General features: G+C 32.2%; 1 protein-coding gene across 2 annotated transcripts in view; it reads right to left on the bottom strand.

The window, feature by feature from the left end:
• LOC145284768 (uncharacterized) overlaps nucleotides 1-22,491 on the bottom strand; it is a 187,481-nt gene that overhangs the window by 54,769 nt on the left and 110,221 nt on the right. For both annotated transcript variants that reach the window (XM_080133738.1, XM_080133737.1), the window contains 5 exons: nucleotides 21,617-22,400; nucleotides 13,203-13,446; nucleotides 12,226-12,416; nucleotides 8,020-8,192; nucleotides 6,577-6,767 (listed from right to left, as the gene is read on the bottom strand). In XM_080133738.1, coding sequence (XP_079989864.1) covers nucleotides 6,577-6,767; nucleotides 8,020-8,192; nucleotides 12,226-12,416; nucleotides 13,203-13,446; nucleotides 21,617-22,400 — 1,583 coding nt within the window. The remainder of the gene's footprint in view (nucleotides 1-6,576; nucleotides 6,768-8,019; nucleotides 8,193-12,225; nucleotides 12,417-13,202; nucleotides 13,447-21,616; nucleotides 22,401-22,491) is intronic.

Genomic DNA, 22,491 nt, shown 5'->3' with positions numbered 1-22,491 from the left:
CAAAGGGCGGGGGCCAGTGTATATACATATTCCCGAGTTATTCATTTGATAAGAGCAATATTTAATGAGCATGGTTCTTCTTGCCAGGCAATGGGTTTACCTGAACCAACAGGTGATCCTCCAATAGATAATATGACTCAAAATACAAACGGGCCTAATGTTGAATTGTTAAACAATGAACAATTAGGTCTTTAATACTATAATCAAGGCTGTCATGGCAACTGAAAAAGAAGCCCCACACAACAATTGCTTCTATTTAGATGCCCCAGCCGGATCAGGAAAACCCTTTTTATTCAACATGTTATATGATTACTTCACCTCCAGTAGTACTGTAACCGCCACTGCGGCATTGCTGCAATGCTACTAGCTTCAGGGAAAACACTCCACAGTATATTCAAACTACCTGTATCTCTGACAGAAACCAGTGTCTGTAACGTTTCTCCTGTATCAGAGCATGCTTCTTTTTTGAGAAAGGTAAAGGTATTCATCATAGACGAAGCCTCTATGATACCTAATCATGCACTGCTTGCTATAGATAGATGTTTACAATATATAATGGGTAACGATAAAATATTTGGTGGAAAATTTCTCATACTTGGAGGTGACTTCAGGCAAATTTTGCCAGTAGTGCCACATGGATCACCTACATCTATTATAGACACCTGTCTTAAAAGATGCCCATTGTGGCATCATTTCAGTCAATTACCACTAACACAAAACGTCAGAACTAACATAAATGAACAGGAGTTTTCTAGATGGCTCCTTCATCTTGGTAATGGTACACTAACGAGCAGTCTTAATGACGTTCCTGTAGATGCCATAGATGTTCCTGATGATTCGGTATGTAATGGTTCTCTAATCTCAGAAATATTTGATTGCAGCCCTCAAGAAATGGAAAATAGAATCATCATGACTCCAAAAAATACAGAATGTTTAACAGTAAATGTAGAAATTCTAAATAATCTTCCTGGAGGCATAAATACAAATTACATCTCCGATGATGATGCTGAACTTCAAAATTATCCTATCGAGTTCATAAATTCATTAACTCCATCTGGAATGTCACCTCACCGACTTAATGTGAAAATAGGGGCAATAGTAATGCGACTGCAAAATTTATCCATAAATCAAGGACTTTGTAATGGAACTAGGATGAAAATAAAAGAATATCATCAAAACAGCATCATTGCTATTTTAATTAATGGATCTAATAGAGGTTCCACAGTTATCATTCCAAGAATTAAGTTAAAGCCAAGTGATACAAATGTTCCGTTTGCATTTCATCGGATACAGTTTGCAATACGATTAGCATATTCACTGACCATCAATAAAGCACAAGGCCAAACTTTGGATAAGGTTGGTATATATCTTCAACAACCTGTATTTTCTCATGGTCAACTGTATGTGGCATGTTCAAGAGCTCGATCTAAGCACAGTGTGAAATTTAAGATAATGCAACTGCATAGAAATGATAATCAGGGAAGAAAGCGTGGTGTAAAATATACTAAGAATATTATTTACCGTGAAGTGTTATGAAAACAATCAGGAACAGCTATGGAATCTAAAAATTAACTTGGATGTAAATATGATTTTGGAAAAAAAATTTTAAAAATTGCTTTCCTTATATTTAAAATTCATAATTTGATGAAAAAGTAGTGTACAGTTTGTTTAACTTAATTATATAACATTGACATAAATTTGATAGGTACAACCTACCTCACATCATTTTGATTATCGAAAAATCAAAATTTAACTGTACTTCATAAGATTTACAGAAACACTTCATTTTATATACATGTAATACACAAGAATCTGAATATTATAACAGATTACAATGTTTTTATGGAAAAAACTTTTGTACAGAAAATTCAAAGTGTTCTATTTATATTATCAGGAAGTTGTGATGCATTAATTGAAATCTATATCAATAATTCGACTTAAAAAATATTTGTGAATTTCCACATCTTCATTGAATAAAATTCAAAATAAATAGAAAAGTCTATTGCATATGTAAAAGTTGACGGTTGCTTATTTAACTTCATTAAAAGCTATCAAAGTCAACCAAGAGCTGCTCAATATTCTGGCTTAATGGATCATTTAGCAAGGAATGAAGATGGCGATTCTGGTGTACCAGTTATTCTACCATCTTCATTTACAGGAAGTCCTAGGAATCTTCAACAACTGTATCAAGATGCAATGGCAGTTTTCTGTAAATATGGAAAGCCAGACCTATTCCTAACCTATACATGTAATCCAAGATGTCCTGAAATATTAAACAACTTGGGGTCATCAGAACTTTCACAAAATCGATGTCAACAATGTCACAGTTTTTTTTAATTCACAGTCCGACTCCCCAGAACCTGCTGACTGACCACTATTCTCACTCCAAGCAGCTGATCGACGACCCTGTCACCGCCTCAATCATCACCAGCACTTCCTGACAATATCAACAGCATCAGTTACGATCGCATTGACCTTCAATAAAAGTTTAAACTAAAGTTCTTTGTTCTACTTGCTTCCATACGTTCATTTTTGTAATATAACAATAAGGAATTTCTTACTGATGTGTTTTAAAAGATTTTAACTACCGTGGAATTTCCACGGGTCCTGCTAGTTTTTATTATTCTATTTCCTACTGAACTGTATTATTGTACTTATGTCCATTGCTATATTAGTTTTTTTTTTACTGTTTAGAAGTTTGGTTATATATATATATATATATATATATATATATATAAGCTGTTTCTCAACATTGTTCGAGGATATACAAAAGAATGTTAAGTAAAGAAAAATCTTTTTAAATATTCTTTATGAATTGCTAAGTACCTGTGTACTAACGGTGCCAGCTGGAAATATGTCAGAGAGTCAGAAGAGATTCAGTAAGAAATACCCCTCCCCCCCAAAAACTATGATTATCTGGAACATCATATATGATTCGTCTAAAAAAGTGACTATAGCTAAACTGCTAAAAAGTAATGTTACTTATGAAATAATTGAAAGTGGAAAGAAATAACTGGTTTGTTAGATATTAATTACTCAGAGCATGTAATCTAGGAAAAATAAATTAGTTATCGACAGAATTGTTTTATGAAAACAAATGAAAATATGATTACTTGGCATGATGAATGTATGTATTTCTGAAAGAAAGCTATTATTAAAATGAATGAAAAATTCTTTTGTAGTTTAGGTCACTGATATAGGATATTTAAAATTCTGATTTTATGAAGCAATAAAGAAAAATGTAAAATATACATAAGTAAAAATTTAAGTGACCAAAATAGGAATTTTTCAAACAGTTTAAACTGCCTGACAATTATTATTATATTATTAGAATTAGTATATAAATTGTTTTTCCAGAATGTATTCTGGAATAGTGAATCTGATCATTGTTGTTGAAAAAAGCACATCAATGAGGAGGTTGATAATTTATGCTCGGTGGTTGTCTGCTGTTAGTTAAAGTAGAATCTGTATTCAATAAGTACATATAAATATGAAATGGCATAAGTTAAACAATGTTTTGTATCTGATTATCGAATGGAACATGGGCCTTGTTATTTGCCTTAGATAGACAATATTTGATGCTGTACTTTCTGGTGCTTATATATATATATATATATATATATATATATATATAGGCATTGCGGGTGAACATCTTGCATAAAACTGTTCATGGCTAAAGCAAGGTGAAACTAAGTTGAGTCCAACCACTGTTAACGATTGTCCTGGGCACTTGTTTATTGTCATGGTAAAACATAATTTAGAAGTAGAGCCTTTTAAATTGAATTGCAGATCTTGATGGAATAATGGATATTTTGGAAAGAATATCAATTCTCCCTTATCTAATATGATGGTTTCTATAACATGAGATTGCATGCGTTCAACACACACACTCTTGTTACATTGCATAGTCGGGGAACATGAAGATTCCAAAGTAACATAATTGGGCATCCACCTTTCAGCTATAATTTGTGTGGTGGCATACCTGGTAATTTCAATGAATTTAAAAGTTCTGTAGGGTATTGTACAGCACGGTCATCATTGAGAGTAGAATATAGAAAAGTGAAAGCTTGTTCTTCAGCTGGAATTTCATTAATCAGTTGTTGATCGATGATATGTACCATACCATTTTAATCAGTTGTTGATCGATGATATGTACCATACCATTTTAATCAGTTGTTGATCGATGATATGTACCATACCATTTTAATCAGTTGTTGATCGATGATATGTACCATACCATTTTAATCAGTTGTTGATCGATGATATGTACCATTTTATACATTAGCCATTGAAGGTGCACATATTTGCATAAACTTTGCTCCAAAGTTTTGTGAGTGATGAAACAACTGATCCAATACATGGAGTAATAACAATCTTGCCATGTTACCTTCCCCCCTCAAAAAAACAAAAGGAAAAACCTTTCGGTACTTATGCAAAGAAGGTACCATGCTGAAGTAATAATATAACATTATTTTGAAACCCAATATTAACATGAGAGGGGAGGGTGTTTCGTAACTATTCTATACATGTACATAATAATTTAAAAAAATAAAAATGATAATGTTAAACTTTAATTTAAAGCACAACAGTTGTTTTTTTTTTAATGTATATATAAAAATAATTATTAACTAATCGTGATATATTGGATAAATTAATCAAAGCCTCCCCCTCCCCATGTAATTATAAAAAAGGTACTGTAAAAGATTTAAAGCACCGCATATGTTATTGTCTTTTAGTTAATATATATTTAAAAGTAATTATATACAAATCGAAATAAAAACATTTTGAAACTCATTAATAATATGGATACTGTAGGATATTTTGCAACTATTCTGTACTTTCACCTAACAATCTAACAAACCAAAGATATTGTAACATTTTGACATAGCAGTTGTTTTTTATGCGTATATAATGTAATTAACAAATCTTAATGTATTGAGTTAATTAATTGAAGCGGCACCCCCACCCTCACAAAAAAAACAGAGAAAAAGAGATATTGTAAAACCCGAATTCAAAGTACTGCATTTGTTATTGCATTTTAGTTAATCTATACATAAAAATCATAATGTATTAGTAAATTACTTGAAGCCCCCCTCAAAAAAAAAAGTAGATAAAAAAAGATACTATAAACCCATAATTCAAAGCACCAGTTTTTAATTTTTAAGTAATGTACATATCAAAGTAATTATTTAGTGAAGTGTACATTTATCAAAGCATACCCCCTGCCAAAAAAGGCGTTAATTATACCTGGAAGTTACAGGTTCTGAAGCAATAAAATTATTATTTAAAAACCCATTCCTAACATGTGATGGGGAAGTGGCTTTGTCAGTAATTTGTATTGCAAGCTAAGAAAAAAAAAAAAAAATACAGTTACAGCATTGTTTTCATGATATTTTCAAGGAGTGGTTTACATAGTTACAACTCCTAATATAACTGATAAAGCAAGCAAAGTAATGCCCCCACCCAAAAGTAAAACTGCTATTACATATACAGAGAAATTACTGTGCTGAATTACTAACATGATTAATTATCAAGAAAGAGTACGGCTACAGCATTTGAACTGTATTGGCTAGGTAAAAAAAAAAAAAAAAATCATGGCCTGCATGCAATGAGGCTCATAAAGGAAACATACATTAAACAAGTAAATTCAGAATAGCACATGAGCAAAAAGTGTATTCTGTGTTCAGTATGTTTTTGGTTGATGGAGGAAGAAGCCCAATGGCTATGATGTTTTCAAAGTAAATGTGTGAAAACAAACTTACACATGGGTGTAAACAAAACGAAACAGTAAAATGAAAACATAACAGACGCATATAATAATTGAATCCTATGAAATATTTGGCAATAGTGTAAACTGGTGTACAATGAGGACAGAATAATGCGGAAGTTTATTACCACCTCTAAATGTTACCTGTTTAGCAAAGTGAATCTTTCCAGAACAAAAAGAGGAAGTGAATAAAAGCGAACGATAATATGCGCAAAACCTACAACAGATATTGGCTAGTAATCTGACCATACTGAATTTATATGTGGTGTCTGCATTTGCCAAGTTATGATTTTCCTATTTTATATATATAAATAAAAAATATATGATGCAAAGAAGGTGGTTAAAAAAAGCGAACAGACCACAGAAGATGTGGACTCACTGCATATAAAATGTGAACAATTTATCAATAGTCTAGCCAGTACTATAAAAATACACAGGAGTATTGACAATTAAAACAAAATTTCAGATATAATTTTTCTATACTAGGAATACATTTGATAGAGGAATTACTATTCATAAATAATAATACTGTATCAATTCATTCAATATAAATTGAAACAAATATTGAAAATTGTAATATACTGGTAATATTAGATTTATCTTGACATATTCTGGTGAGTAAATTAAATATTAAATATAAAACTATATAAAATCATAAAATTAATGTGTTCATTTAAAAATATTTATAATAATTAACATTAGTTTTAATATTAATAATCTAAAATAAGAAACGATTTCATGCAAAGTTGATAACAGATGAGAATTTTTTGTTTTTAAAGAAATTTAAATGGAAACATTGATGAACTTACAGGCTGGAAATAATCTTTTTCAATTTCAGCTTCCTTTTCCCATATCACTTTATTGTCATCATCGCTTTCTTTGAAGAGCACTTTCGTACCTTTCATGAAATTCTTTCCAATAATGAACAGATCCTTTCCTCCTTTAACTGAACACGCAGACAAACTGAGTCGAGACACTTCAGGCTGACCTACTGGCTGGGCTAAAAACAAAATTTTTTTATCAAATGTTTTAAAATTATTTTCATGAAATAAAAATATTTTACATGCTTTTTTTTTTAAACATAGTTAGCATGTAATAATTATCAAAAGACTCAAAATAATTAAAAGTAGAAGTGTTTATTTTCAGTATAAAAGCAGAAAATAAGTCTCAAAAACAGAGATATTATCAAAATCAAAAGATTAGAAATAAAAAGATTAATATCTTCTATCCTAATGATATAAGGCAAATTAAATTGGTTAAAATACAGAAAAACAGCAGAAAAAATCATTTAACTGACTAGTAATATATCAACTTATTACCCCATAAAAATCCATACATATCTATATTTGGTATTCATTGAATAAAATATCCAAAATGCTAGCTAAGATGATTTTAGTTCTCAGACTGGTCCAATGAGATAGTAAGTTTTGTCATGAAGGTCAAAAACTTTTGACAACCCTATAAGACAACACTAAGAATTCATTCTGAATAAGCACTTCTGATATATTACTCAAGTGAAATGTCAAAACATTATATAGAGCTACCTAATAAGCCATAGCTTCTCCTTTCATCTAAATAATAGTAGCTATACAATGTAGTAGTCTACTTCAATTTTAGAGCATGTGGATATGAAAACACATTCTACAACAGTTGTAATTGTTTAGTGAAGTCAGTAATATGTTCCAGACATGTCCAAAAGTATAATTTTAATCGCTTGAACATGAATGCTGCAATTGGTCCAGTGTATAATTTTCCTATTTTGAAGACAAATTACCATCCTTCAATTCCTCCTGTGCATTATTTCTCTCAAGTATAGCCAAAACTTTTTTCTCATATAATCTTTCATCTTTTAACCAAAAAAAATTAATAAATAAATAAAGATAAAGCCATAGTCAACTCAGGAAGAAAGTGTTTCATCTTTCTAACCTTCAAAAATAATTTCACTGCTTAAATGTGCTCAATCCTACCTGTATTCTATAGTTATAATAGAGCTACTTTATTTTCTATCATCTAATTACATAATCCAGCTAATTAAAAGGGAGGTAAGACCCGTTAGTTTACTGCAGGTTAAATGATTAGCACTTTAAACTAGCAAGGGAGATACTAGTCTATCTAGAAAACTTAAGATAATTTATACAATGAATATCAATACACTAGATTTCTAATATATTTTTTAACTTAAAAAACAAAAAGTTCATTTTAAGATGAGAATGTTGCAGTAAAAATATAAAATCATTAAAATGGAAACATACTACAAACAATGGCAGATGAAGTCACTTGGAGAATTTGCTGCACACCATCAGGGCGAGTAAAAATGGCTCTGAAGACAATCCTGGCACGTGTGCTTCTTTTCTTAGTCTTGGCTACACCTATTCTTTGTTCAACATCAGCATTTCTTAGTTTCAGAATGCCTACGCAGTCAATGCTGAAATAAGAATCATCAAAGTGAATAATAAAAGCAATATGTAAGAGAAATAGATTGTACATTGGAAATTATAAGCAAACAATCCTCTGAGTAAAAATAAATACAAGTTTACAAATTTATCTTTTTCTTTTTTTTTTTTTACCACTTATCAACCCCCAGAGACCACTTGAAGATAAGGGTTAATGAGTGTAGAGTAGTCAATGAGACAATATCATAGTAATTATTAGTAGTGGAAATTTGTCTATGTTGGACTTGAAGACAACCATATTGTAGTCAGCTGGAAAGCAGGCAAACGGCGTGCAGTTCAAAGAATCTCTATTTTATGTTTAGGCAGAGATAAAAAGTGGAGGGAAATTATTGATAGTGGTTTCAGCTAAAGGAGTGCTTCTCATGAAAGTTTGGTGAAGAGGTACAATAGATTGGAATTCAAATGAGCACTTTCCATGAAAATAACGATACAGCAGAGACAAACTCGCAACATCTCTTCTGTGGGAAAGAGGTTGCAGAAAAGAGAAAATGGCATTCCAACTAAGCTACGAAATCTATTTTGAACTCTATCAAGGAAGGATAAGATGCTCCTAGCAGCTCCTTCCCAGATGTGGCAACAATACTCCATCCTAGGATGTACCTGGCTCTTATACAAGTAGAGAATTGCATCAGCAAAGAGATATCTACTGGAGCGGTAGAAAGATCCCACCATTTTTCCAGCAACCTTGGCAACAGATTTGATGTACATGTTCCATTTCAGACCAGGAGTAAAGGTTATACCCAAAACATGGAGCCCCTCCAAAACGAGAGCCATTCATTTCAATTGATGCCAGATAGGGATCAGAACGTTAATGATGTAAAGATAGCTTATTTTTAGATGCATGAAAACCAGCTACCTCTTTCCTCATTATATCATGTGCTCAAGATCAGAGGAGAGAGAATCAGAGAGAACTTGATCATTTATGGCCTTTGATGTGTTACCATAGATGATAGTGCTGTCAGCATAAATGTCTACAGATGATCTAAGGATGTGATTTGGGAGATCATTGATGTAGATCAGGAAGAGAGTTGAGCCCAGGATAGACCCCTGAGGGCCTCCAGCATTAATACTGTGAGCTTCTGATTTCTGCCATCAATCACTACTCTTATAAACCTATCAGAGAGAAATGATTTAATAACTGAGAAGACATTTCCAGCTATACCGTAGCTGGAGATCTTGTCGAGTAGACCTTTATATCATTCCCTATCAAAGGCCTTTGATATATCAAGAGCAATTGCCCTATAAAGGACGTCTCCATCGAGAGATTTGCTAATCCTTTGAGATATAACTGTTAGGATATTTGCTGTAAATCTAGCAGAACAGAAACCATACTGCATGCCACTAAAGTTATTTTTGCTGATGTGGTTTACTACTTCTCTATTTAACACAGATTCCAACTTACTCATAACGTACAGAAGACTTATTGGTCTGTACTGAGAGGAAGATGACAGATCACCTGAATTATTAAACACGGGGCATACTAATGAGGTTTTCCAAGGTGTTGGGAAGCAATTCTCCTTAAGACAACTCTTAAACAACTTTGTAAGTATGGGAGCTAGTTCTGGTTGAAGCTTTTTCAGCACTATAATAGGAATGCCCTCAGAGCCAGTTGCTTTACTGGAATCAAGGTTTTTGATTAGCTTGGTACCATCATGCACAGATATTTGTATGTCATAGTGTGTTTTCAGATATAGGAGGGAATATGTTGAAGTTTGGCAGCCTTGATCACAGAGTAGAATTAGCTGTAAAGTTCTTGGCAAAAAGTTTGACTGTCTGATGCTGACAAGATTACCTCAGGTCCATTGATGATGGAATAGAGAACACGCTTCTGTTCAGGATCCTGTTTGTTATTTGTCAAAACTGGTGGCAACCAAGCCCCTGCTCAGCTACTCTGGATGTAACAGACTGAGCATACAACTTTCTTGCGTTCTTTATTACTCTTTACAGTGGTTGCTGGCAGTTCTGAAAGCAGCTTTAGTCTCAGTACATCTATTACATTGGAAGCAATGGAAAATGTGATTTCTGTGCGCAATTCTGGAGAGAACCACGGCTGGCTGTTAGGTTTTTGCTGGAATTTTTTTAAGGGTATGAAGTGTTCTATGCCTACAATTAACCATTCCATCAGGTCTGATACTATAGAGGACACATTTTTTTTTAAACATGGAATGCAGAGATAGATCTGATATAAATGTATGGAAGCTATCTCAGTCAGCCACAGAGTATCGATATACTGTACGATGAAGAGGTACATCTGAGGACTTACTTGCATATTGACCATCAGTGTCAGACACGGGTGGGTTCGTGAACAATTTGAGTTAGGTTATAAGTAATGGAGAACTCGTGATAGAACCTTCCCTCATCATCTGTCTTGTTTGAGTGGGCTAACCATTCCACACTGAACAGTGAAGTCTCTACAGACGTGAATGTTAGCCGAAGGATGAGCAGACAGAATGTGGTCAATTTTCTCAAATATGCTCTTAAAAGATAATAACTCAGCTGTTGTGGGAGCAATAGAGGGCAAATAATAAATGCAGTGGTGTGAGAAAGTGCAACCCAGAAGCACATACAAGGTAATTTAGAGTCTTCTCTAAAGATATCCCTACCACATGGAAAGTTATCTCTAATGTAGGCACATATTCCAAGCCTATAGCAATTTTGGGGGTCAGATTTTAATGTTAAGTTAGAGTATTTTTTAATTACGAACTCACCTAGGGAAATAGTTGGTCCAATGCCAGTTTAGTTTAGGAATAACAGGTCTGGTTTAGTCTCCTGTAATTGGGTTTCAACCTCTGGAAGGTTGGAGCGTAGACCCTGATGTTGGAGAAGACATGGTTGTGGGGGGGTCTATGTTAGAAGTTGGAGTTCTGGGTTTAATCATGTATTTTTTTCTGGAGACTTTTTATGGTGGAGTTTTTGGATTTGTGGAGCAGGTTGAAAGACTTGGTTAGAACAGGGCAAAGGAGAAAAAGAAATGAATAAATATTTTTTTTGTAGACCATGATAGGTAAAGCCATAACAATTATGCACTAATGACATCGAGAAGCCCCACCAGAAGCTACTGCATGGTCCAGAATCCATTCATCAAATGGCAATACAGCAGCTCCAGTACTTTTGCACCTGCAGATAGGACAGCTTCATTAGTGGTTAATCCAAGGCTTGGGTCCCTGACTATTAGACGGATAATGTCAGCCCAATTAAAACGTTTACCTCCAGCACCCTTATTAGTGACATGCCTACAAGGATAGAAACAGAAAATTTCCAACATTTCAGGCGACTGCTCACGCAAAAATACTGCCGACCTAGAATACAGCGTTTTCTTCTTCCTTTGTCAGAAAAATCACTCATTCTAAATGAGGACTGAGGGAAAAATTAGGAGAAGCAAGAGTTATGGGAGCTGCTGAGAACGCATCCACAATGCATTGTCTACTCTCCATAGTTTATCTTATAAAATACTTTTGCTTTCAATAACGACTTCAATCTAAAAACTTCCAATTACATTTAATACTATAATAAAATATTAAAATACTATTATCATTTAGTTTATTTGCTATTGTATGTTACACTAAATCAAACTGATGCCATGGTCTTAACTCATAACATTCTGTCTTTAGGAAACAATTATACACTACATAATGTCTAAAGAAAAATATATAAGCTTAATTCTCACCAACATTCTATGACTATATACTATTTTTTTTTATCACTATCTACAATTAAATCACTTTAATTTTTTTAATATTTTTTCCTTATTCAAAAGTTTATAAAACAAGAAATAATAACTTTCTGAAGATTTTTAAAAATCCAACTAGAAATTTCCAGTAGATTAATATCTGGAAATTTTAAAAGAAAAAAAAAATGAAAATTTAATTAGGAAAGCTCTACAAACAAAACTAAAGGGAAAAAGGTCTAATAGATTTGAGCAAATTACAATTTTGTTAATATGTCACTGAAGCATCAAGTGGCAAACTTTCTCAGTCTCCAAGAGAAATTAAAAAGTTTAAATACCTTGCCATCAAATCATTTGTTGAGCTTAACTCTATCTCAATTGTAGTTGTACTATCAATATCCCGTTCTGTGCAAGGAGTTGAATTCTTTCCAGATACTTTACATGCTTGATAGAAAGGATGAGGTTTTACTTTCCCAGTATCAGTGCCAACAAAAACTTGGAGCAGTGCAGTCTGAACTGGTCCAAAAAGCTGATAAAATAAAAAAAGAGAAATATTAATCTTTGTCAACCACATCTAATGGAAATTACTTAGTTTCATTCTAACACTTCCCATTTTTTAATAGTAAATAATCTGTGTTCAATAATCAACAATCCAACTTCAAGAGATAACTCCATTATACTTAAAACCAAGTATCATATATTAATATTTGTAAAATATGTTTACAAATTTTTTAGCTGATGATTGATAACTTTGTATTATTAGGGTCACTAATATTAGGTGATTTTTTTTTTTTTTTTACATTTTTGCTAATATAACCTCCAACCTTCTTCAGGTTCATCTCTTTGAACTGGGGAACTTGTTGAACATGACTGGGTAGATGTATTAATTTTTTTTTTTTTTTTTTTTTTTAATCTTAATTATTACCACATATAAAAAAAAAAAAAACTAAACCTTCTACCTTCATAACACTCACTTAGAATTGATTGATAACTTTATCCGTTGTGCCACAGGTCATGGTGGACAGAACAAGAACAATTTATCCCAGTCAGGTTAAATAAAGGGTTCAATTTACAATTTTGCAATAGATTCCCGAATTTAACAAAGATTCTGGAGTTCTAAAAGATGCACATGAAGAATCCTTGTGAAAAGAATAATAGTTTAAATAATTTTTTAAAAAGATAAAGTACTTAAATATAATAACATTTCTTTTTTTTTTTACATTTATTTACATTCAAATTAAATAGGTGTTTATAAATTTCAGTATAATGTACAACAAAAGTGCTAAAATAAAAAAATAACTGGCCAACATGTTACCTGTACCACAGGATAACCCTGTTGACTTTGATCTTTCACAGCTCCTCGGCTACCTTCAGTCATGTAACGAGCTCGGTGTTGCTCTTCCGGTTGTTCAAGGATACGAATTTCAAAGCCATGAGACTTTGAAGGGAACTGTGTGCTTAAATTGGGTTCTTTCGTTTTCCTCTGTGCAGACCTTGCATTAGAATTAGTTTTTTGTCCAACATCAGTGTGTTTAAGAATGGGAGTCGCAGTAGAAACTCTAAAAAATAAAATAAAGTGTGTATATTAATTCATGGCTAGGATTTTGATGAGACCATCAACATATAATAATTAAAATAAAGATATAACGGGAGATAACTTTGACAGAGAATTCTTGTACAAAAATGAAATTTCAAAAGTTTTGAAAAATCAGGATTTTCAAATGCATCATATTCAAAGCATTTTTATTTAAAACTTCAAATGAATTTCTTTACAAGATTGAGTTATTTTGAAAAATATAAACAATTCAAGTTGTTATGTCATACTAATATCCAAAGCAAATGAGAATTTATTAAAAACTTGTTTCTTATGTAGAATGTAATGAGAATTAAAGATATCATGTGAATGTCAAATTGAAGAACATAAGATGAAAGTCTTTCTTTCACAAATCAAAGAATTTTGCATGCTCTATCAGGAATTAAGGGTTCAAATACTTTCAAATGACAACTAAAAATGACTTATTTTAATAAAATTGATCTTTGGTTCTCATTCACATTCCAATCATCTATGATATATTCCATAATTCCAAAGAAATAAAAATCATTCCCACTGAAGATTTACAGAAGTAAAACGGGAAACAGATTTTTTTTTTTTAAACTCATTAAAAAAAATATATATATATATATATATATAAATAATTGAAACATCTTCACACATTTTATCATAATTTCATTTGGTAATTTCAAAATAAGTTCATTAAAAAGAATTAAAAGCAATTTTTTTTATGTTTTTTTTTTTTTTGCATGCAGGACAAAAGTATGAAAATAGATTATTAATAACCAAGACAAACAGTAACAATAAATTGGCATGCCACGCTAATATAGAAGACAAAAAATAATTTTAAAAATTAAACTTAAGGCATATTTGATTTATAATTCTTTTTTGCTCATTTTAGATCAATGTAAAGTCTTAGAAATCAAGGGACTCTTTCTACGGCTAACACTTGATCTTCTTATAAGATATATAGATATCCAAGTGTTCCATTAAAGTTTTCATTTACCTCTAAAACATTGTGTTAGTAAAAACAAAGATTGACCAGTTAATTATGTTATAGTATATCTTTCTAGCAGTCTCTCAGTTTTACCGGGTTCCAGGACAAAAATTCATTTAGTCTGATGGAGTACCAAGCTTAATGTTATTACTAGAGGCAACATCACTTGAAGTTGCATCATTTTTTGTATAGGCCAGTGTGTAAACATACTGAGATTATCTTATTTGGGCTTCAAATACTATGTTATTTTCAATATTTTATCAGGATTTACTTGTAAATGGGAAATATCCTCAGGCCAGGTAGTCCTAACAAACCCCTGTACAGAGAGAGAGACCTTAGACACTCGAGAACAGCATTCAAATTCTCTCTCATAAGCATACAAAGTGTGTGCAGATAAATACATTTTAAATAGAATATGTTTTTAGCCAATTAACAATCAGCAGATGAAAATTTATAAAATTTACAAAATATTGGAAGAAAATATCGAAAAAAAAAATAGAAAAGAAAAAAAATCTTATCGAGAATTTTTTTCCACACAGCTAATTTTGCTGCTGCAATATTGAGCTGGAAAGGATAGTGTTAGAATACATAAAAGTGAATAAAAAAAAGCAGAAAAATAAAAGATAATATAAACATGATCATGTCTGAATTTGTAAAATAGGAAAAACAATATTTAAATATCATTAACATTTTTCTTCTACATGGTATATTTAACAAAAAATTTCAACACTTTCTTTTGTTTTCAAAATTCAATGAAGGATTCACAAATGAATAACACTTTGATGAGGCCACATTTGGAGTTCTAAAATACTGAATGAATCCTACTACTTTACTTCAGTAATAATAGCATGAGACAACTCTAGTAACAAATATCAATATAGCTTAAATAGTTACAATCTTGGAAAACATTTATTCAGTATAGGATATAATCAAACAACAAGAATATGATATTAAAAAAATAGGAAATTAGATTATTCTTTTTTCTTCCAAAGATAATGCTGGGAAAATAAAATAATTTTTCTTCCTCCACAAAAAACATTTTAAATAGAAAAAGTAAAAAAATGCAGTAAGTAGTATATAATTCTAGATATTGATGCTTTTAAAAGATATAAAAACAACAGAAATGATAATACATTTGGAGTGTACATTCTTTTAACTTTTTGTAAATTTTCATAAAATGCTCATTTAATTCTAAATTAAAAAAAATGACTTAGTTATCGTGTAGGAGCTAAGAGCAGAATATCATTGTTCAATGAGTTCCTATGCAAATCTTGCTTAGAAAAGTGATTTTATGAATCAGAACTTATAGAAAAGTTATCAGTGGATAAAGTACTGCATTTTTGACAGAATGGTTTTATAAAGTAAGCAAAAAAAGTATAAAAACTAAGTAAAATGTATGTCAGATAGTAAATAAAAGAATTAAGTCCAAACAGTATTCCTTGCCATGATACTTTTGTTGTCTTAATTATTCAAGCGAAAACATTAAAGAAAACAGAAAACCATATCTGTTAGAGAAGATAAAATGTCCAAAGCTATCAAGGCAAAAGGTGTGAAAAATCCTGCTACCCGTGTGCCCGATAATGACGGCCAGTATGCGAGCCTACTAGACCTTTTTCTCACAACTTGCCCTGAACTATGTTCAGTTTCTGTTCTGTCGCCTCTTGGATCTTCCGACCACTCTGTTGTATCAATTAAGATAAAAATGAAATGTAATAAGTCCCCAGACGTACCACTTCATCGTACAGTATATCGATACACTAAGGCTGACTGGGATAGCTTCCGTACATTTATATCTGATCTACCTCTGCATTCCATGTTTAAAAAGGATGTGTCCTCTATAGTATTAGACCTAACTGAATGGTTAATTGTAGGTATTGACCATTTCATACCCTCTAAAAAGTTTCAGCAAAAACCTAACAGCCAGCCATGGTTCTCTCCAGAATGTGCTGCTGCCATTGCGCACAGAAATCACTTTTTCCACTGCTTCAAACGTAATAGATGTATGGAAACTAAAGCCGTTTTCAGGACTGCCAGCAACCATTGTAAGAAAGTAATAAGGAACGCAAGAGAGTTGTATGTTCAATCTGTTAAGTCCAAAGTAGCTGAGCAGCGGCTTGGTTCCCACCAGTTTTGGCAAATAGCAAACAGAATCCTGAACAGAAGCGTGTGCTCCATCCCAACTATTATCAATGGACCTGAGGTAATCTCGTCAGCATCAGACAAAGCCAAACTCTTTGTCAAGAACTTTGCAGCTAATTCTACCCTTTGCGACCAAGACCGCCAACCCCCAATATTTCCTCCTGTATCAGAAAACACGCTATGTGATATACGTATATCTGTACGTGATGTTGCCAAGCTAATCAAAAACCTTGATTCGAGTAAAGCAACTGGCCCTGATGGTATTCCAATTATAGTACTCAAAAAACTTCAACCTGAACTAGCGCCCATACTTACAAAACTGTTTAAACGTTGTCTTAAGGAGAATAGTTTCCCATCTCCCTGGAAAATCTCATCAGTATGCCCTGTATTTAAGAATTCAGGTGATCGCTCATCCCCCTCTCAGTACAGGCCAATAAGTCTCCTGTGCGTCATGAGTAAGTTGCTAGAATCTGTGTTAAATACAGAAGTAATCAAACATCTCAACAAAAATAACCTTCTTAGTGACACTCAATATGGTTTCCGTTCTGCTAGATCTACAGCAGATGTCCTTACAGTTATATCGCATAGGATTAGCAAATCTCTCGACGGTGGCAATCTTTCTAGGGCAATTGCTCTTGACATATCTAAAGCCTTTGATAGGGTATGGCATAAAGGTTTACTTCATAAGATCGCTAGCTATGGTATAGCTGGAAAAGTCTTCTCAATTATCAAATCATTTCTTTCTGATAGGTTCATAAAAGTAGTAGTTGAGGGGCAAAAATCAGAAGCTCACAGTATTAATGCCGGTGTCCCTCAGGGATCCATCCTGGGCCCAACTCTTTTCCTGATCTACATTAATGATCTTCCAAATCATATCCTTACATCATTTGTAGACATTTATGCTGACGACACTACCATTTATGGTACCACATCTAAGACAGTAAACGAGCAAGTACTCTCCAATTCTCTCTCCTCTGATCTTGAGCATGTAGTACAATGGGGAAAGGAGTGGCTGGTTACTTTTAATGCATCTAAAACCAAGCTTCTCTCTTTACATCATCAACATTTTAATCCACATTTGTCATCAATTGAAATGAATGGCTCTCGTCTTCAGGAGGCCTCAAGTTTTGACAAGCTTCTGGGCTTGACCATTACTCCTGATCTTAAATGGAACACGTATATCAAATCTGTTGCCAAGGCCGCTGGAAAAATGGTGGGATCTTTCTATCGATCCAGTAGATATCTCACTGCTGATGTTATTCTCTATCTATATAAGAGCCAGGTACGTCCAAGGATGGAATACTGTTGCCACATCTGGGCAGGAGCTGCTAGAAAGGACTTGTCCTGCCTTGATAGAGTTCAAAATAGACTTCGTAGCCTCGTAGGAGATGTCCTTTTCTCCTCCTTACAACCTTTATCTCACAGAAGAGATGTTGCGAGTTTGTCTCTGATGTATCGTTATTTTCATGGAAAGTGTTCAACTGAGCTTCAATCTATGGTCCCCCCTCGCCAAACTTTCACAAGAAACACTCGTCTAGCTGTAAACACTATCAATAATTTCCCCCACTCTTTATCTGTGCCTAAACCTAAACATAGATTCCATGAACAAAGCTTCTTTCTTAGAACTGCACGCCTGTGGAATTGTCTTCCGTTTTCCTGCTTTCCGGCTGACTACAATATGGTTGTGTTCAAGTCTAAGGTAAATAAGTTCTTGATGAGCCGTTCCATATAAGTTATTAAATTTACCAAATTTTCATTACTAATGATTACTATATTGACCAACTTCTACTGTACACTCTTTAACCCTTATCCTTGAGTGGCCTCTGGGCCTTGATAATGTGGTGATGCCTTTGTAAAAAAAAAAAAAAAAAAAAAAAAAAAAAAAAAAAAAAGCGCTCTTAGGCATTATAAGAGTTGACATCAGTGACAAAAATCAACTTACATTGCATATAAGAAATAATTTTAATAAACTAGTAGAATTTAACTGGTTTTTACTAGCTTAAAATGAACGAGTTGCTAAAAGAACTGGACCCTAAATTATTTCCATATACTTTCCATTTAATTTATATATGCATTTATAATATGTATGGCTACATTATATAAATTAAATAGTAAAAATATAATTAAAAAGCAACACTGAAAAACTCTCTCCCTTTTTCTAAGTGCTCAGAGAATTTTCTTTTTAATTTGGAAATGGTTTAACCAATATACAGTGATATAGTGAGAGAAGTACATAGATAGCTTATTAGGAGGTGTGTGATTTGTTAATTACAAAGCACAACTAATTAGAACAATTATGTATAACTCAATCTAAGAAATAATGAATATTTTAGCATGTATTTTATGTGTAATTAAAATATTTTTTGGTTCGTGTAGATTAAAAAAAAACTTCAATAAAAAATATCTAAACTTAAAATAGCTATATTTTACACCATTAAAGCTGTCACTGAATTATTGATAAAAATTACTATTTGTTTTGTTTTTTTTTGCCTTCATTCTTTTCTAAATGTTTTTCTTTTTAGTCATACTTAACTTTTGTAGTTATTGTTATTTTTAAATTAAAATGATTTCAATCATAACTTTTTATGAACAATTACTATACAAATCATCATGATAATCAATTTGGATTACTTTGCATTGAAAAAATACCATTTTGAATTGTAAACATTGATTTTTAATTTTTATTATGAATTAATATTATGTAGTCATTTAATATAGAGAAATAGGTATTTACTGTTAAAAATATGTTTGCAAAAAGTTACAAATATTTAAAATATTATAGGTATTAGGAAAATGACAAAATTTTGTAAATGGAGAGATTGTAAATGTTGTGAGTTCTCAATATTAAAGTATGTGGAAACATTAGTAGCAGTGTAAATATAGTTTGATTAGGTACAGGATTTTCTTTTCACGTATTTTCATATATGAACTAACTTGTGTTAAAAAATCAAATATTGCACTTGCGAGTCTTGTAACTATCAGTTCTTGTTTGGTGGTCATTTATTTTTGGGGAGTTTTCATTAGTGTTTAGTTAATATTGTATCGTAGGTTGTTTTTGCATGAATTTAATCTTTTGCAACTTTCTTAAAATGTCTGCTCCAAGTTTGTATATAGTACTTGGTTAGTAGATTATTTTAGTTCTAATAGTTTTGGAGTTGCTTTATCAGCTCTGTCATCACCATGGATTGCAATAGGAGTTGGTATCCTACAAAAGAGGAGACCTTTGTTTTTTAAAGAGAGACTCTCTCCAGTATAATTTTAGTTAGAGCATCTCAAATTTATTACACTCGCTTTTCTCAAATTTATTACATTCGTTTTATTTTTTTAATTATAAAATTAACACCACGTTAAGTGACAGCTTTAATGTTAAAGTAGGATTACATCAGGGTTCTGTGCAGAGTCCAACACTTTTCATTACTGTCTTAGAAGCATTATCCAAAGAGTTTTGTACAGGTTATTTTGAAAAGATGTTGTATGCTCATGATTTAGTACTTGCCTGTAAAACAATTCAAGGTCTTCTTGTTAAGTTAAAAACTTGAAAGAATGCTATAGAAAATAAAGGTCTGAAAAGAGGGTCAGACAGGTGGAAAGAGGGTCAGCTAAATTTTAGTCTTTTGTGGTACTTGAAAGAATGGTTACACAAGAAGTACAGTGAAATTACTGGTAGGTGGAGAGAGGATGACTTGTTTATATGCAAGAAATATAAGCCAATGAAAATGGATAAGAACTCAGATGTGGACAAATTATATTTGGATAGTGAAAATATTGAAGTTATTCACACATTTTGTTTTCTTAGTGATACCATTAGAGCACAGAGTGAAGTAGATACTTTTGTGATCGTAAGAGTTAAGAATGGGTAGAGTAAGTCCAAAGAACGTCTACCTTTACTAACTAGCAGAACATTATTACTATGCAGTATTATGGTGTATGAAAATAAAACCTGGCCAGTGATGGTTGAGAACATAGATTGAAAGGAGAAATGATATGAGAATGATTCGATGGATGTATAATGTCTTAGGCTCAGTTCTGATAACCTCTTAATAAGGAAGATTAAATACAGTATAGAGAGATGTGTGCAGAACAGGAGACTTTGATGGTATGGAAATGTTGAAAGAATGTATGAGAGTTCTTGGAGTCAGTTGTTGCGAAACAGTTATGGTAACAGGTCCAATTCACAGAACATTTTTACAAAACTGTTTTCAGAATATTTAAAAAGAATTAGCCGTTGAAAGAAATGTACTCAATTATAGAAATTGATTAACTTGAAAATAGATTCACATTTACCATTCATTATTAATTCTTTGTGTCTTTGTTGCTGCAATTAAAATCTAAATGCTAGGAAAATATCAAGATAGATACAAATTATCTTTGAAATGCATAATAGAAAGACTTTAGCAATAAATATAAAAACTCAATTCAGAAAGTGTGGATATTAAACAAAAATTAAAGAAATGTTTCAAAACTGCTGATATTAAGATTACCAAAGAAGCCTGTTACTTATCATAAAAGTTTGATTTACACAAATGAAAACATGTAATTCATTTTTATTGAAATTACAAGTAAATGAAAATTAATCTTTATATTCAATTTTCTAAATGGTTAAATCTATAATAAAGAATCAACAGCTTATTAATAAGCAAAATCTGCTATAATTGAAATGTGACTGGTACAAAAACAAAATAAATGTTATATATTAAAACAATGAATACATTTTAAATGAAAGCTTACGTGATCTCAAGTATGTTTTACTATTTAAATTATATTTTCTAATCAACTCTAAATATCTTAGATGCATTCACATTCAAAATAAAAATGTTAATTTGAAGTGCATAATACAAAAAAAAAAAAAAAATTAACTTTATTTAAAAAAATCTACAAAATAAAAACTAAATGATGCCATATCTATAATAGAATTCTGTTAAGCACAACTGATTTATTACGTGGAACAAGTCAAGCTTTGTTTTGATAATAATACCAACAGTATTCAACTGAATTGTGAATTAGAACAATAATAATATAAATTACCTCTAGTGATACTTACTTGGCATTCTTTAGCTCAGTGTTTGTTACTGATGTAGAAAATGACTGCGTACCAAATGTGAACTCAGACACAGAAGTTTGAGGCTCAATTTTTGAAAAAGCAAAATTTGCTGCAGACATAGTAATTCGATCAACATCCAAGGTTTCACTCTCCGATGTATGTGTTGCTCTGAGACTGGAAGGTGCGTCAGAATTCTTATCAGGCTTATGAGCTTTACTTGGCAATTCATCAACTGCACTTTCATCTAACACCCCCCACAAGCCATTTGCACTACTCGTGTTGGGAGTCAAGGAGTTGCCTTCTAATGTCTCCAAGTTGAGATTCTCTGACCGTTGGATTAATGATGCCTGAGTATCAGCATCAATAATGAGGTTATTAGGTGAAGATGGAGAATCAATGGGTGGTGTTCCAGGACTGGATAATGAACTGACACTGGTCTTCTCATAATCTCTCAGATTGATAATCACCACAGCATCTGCAGCATTCTTAAAATCACTTGAAGACTGTTGTAAGTTGGCATCGAGGTTATCCATAGTCGACATATAAACATCATTGGATCCTCCTAGAAGGCTATCCACTTGACTCTGCAGCGTGTTCTGTGGTAGAATATCATTGGTAGAAACTGTGCCCAGTAATGAATCATTCACATCTGAAATGGTCTGGAAACTCTGCAATCCATTTGATTGAGTGAAAGGAAATGCAGAATCTGAACCAGACACTGTAATAAATTCAGGAGTTGCTACCAATCCTGATGGCACTGGATTTGCCTGGTTTCCTAGTGAGTCTGAAAAATTCAAATACAAACAATCAGAAACATAACAACTGACTACAAAAATTTAGGAGGGATTTTTCTTGGTTATATACCATGAAATTAT

The sequence above is a fragment of the Euprymna scolopes genome, chromosome 9, assembly GCF_053919585.1.
Source record: "Euprymna scolopes isolate OS-2025 chromosome 9, ASM5391958v1, whole genome shotgun sequence".
Classification (NCBI taxonomy): domain Eukaryota; kingdom Metazoa; phylum Mollusca; class Cephalopoda; order Sepiida; family Sepiolidae; genus Euprymna; species Euprymna scolopes.
This window is presented reverse-complemented; position numbering and strand designations above follow the sequence as displayed.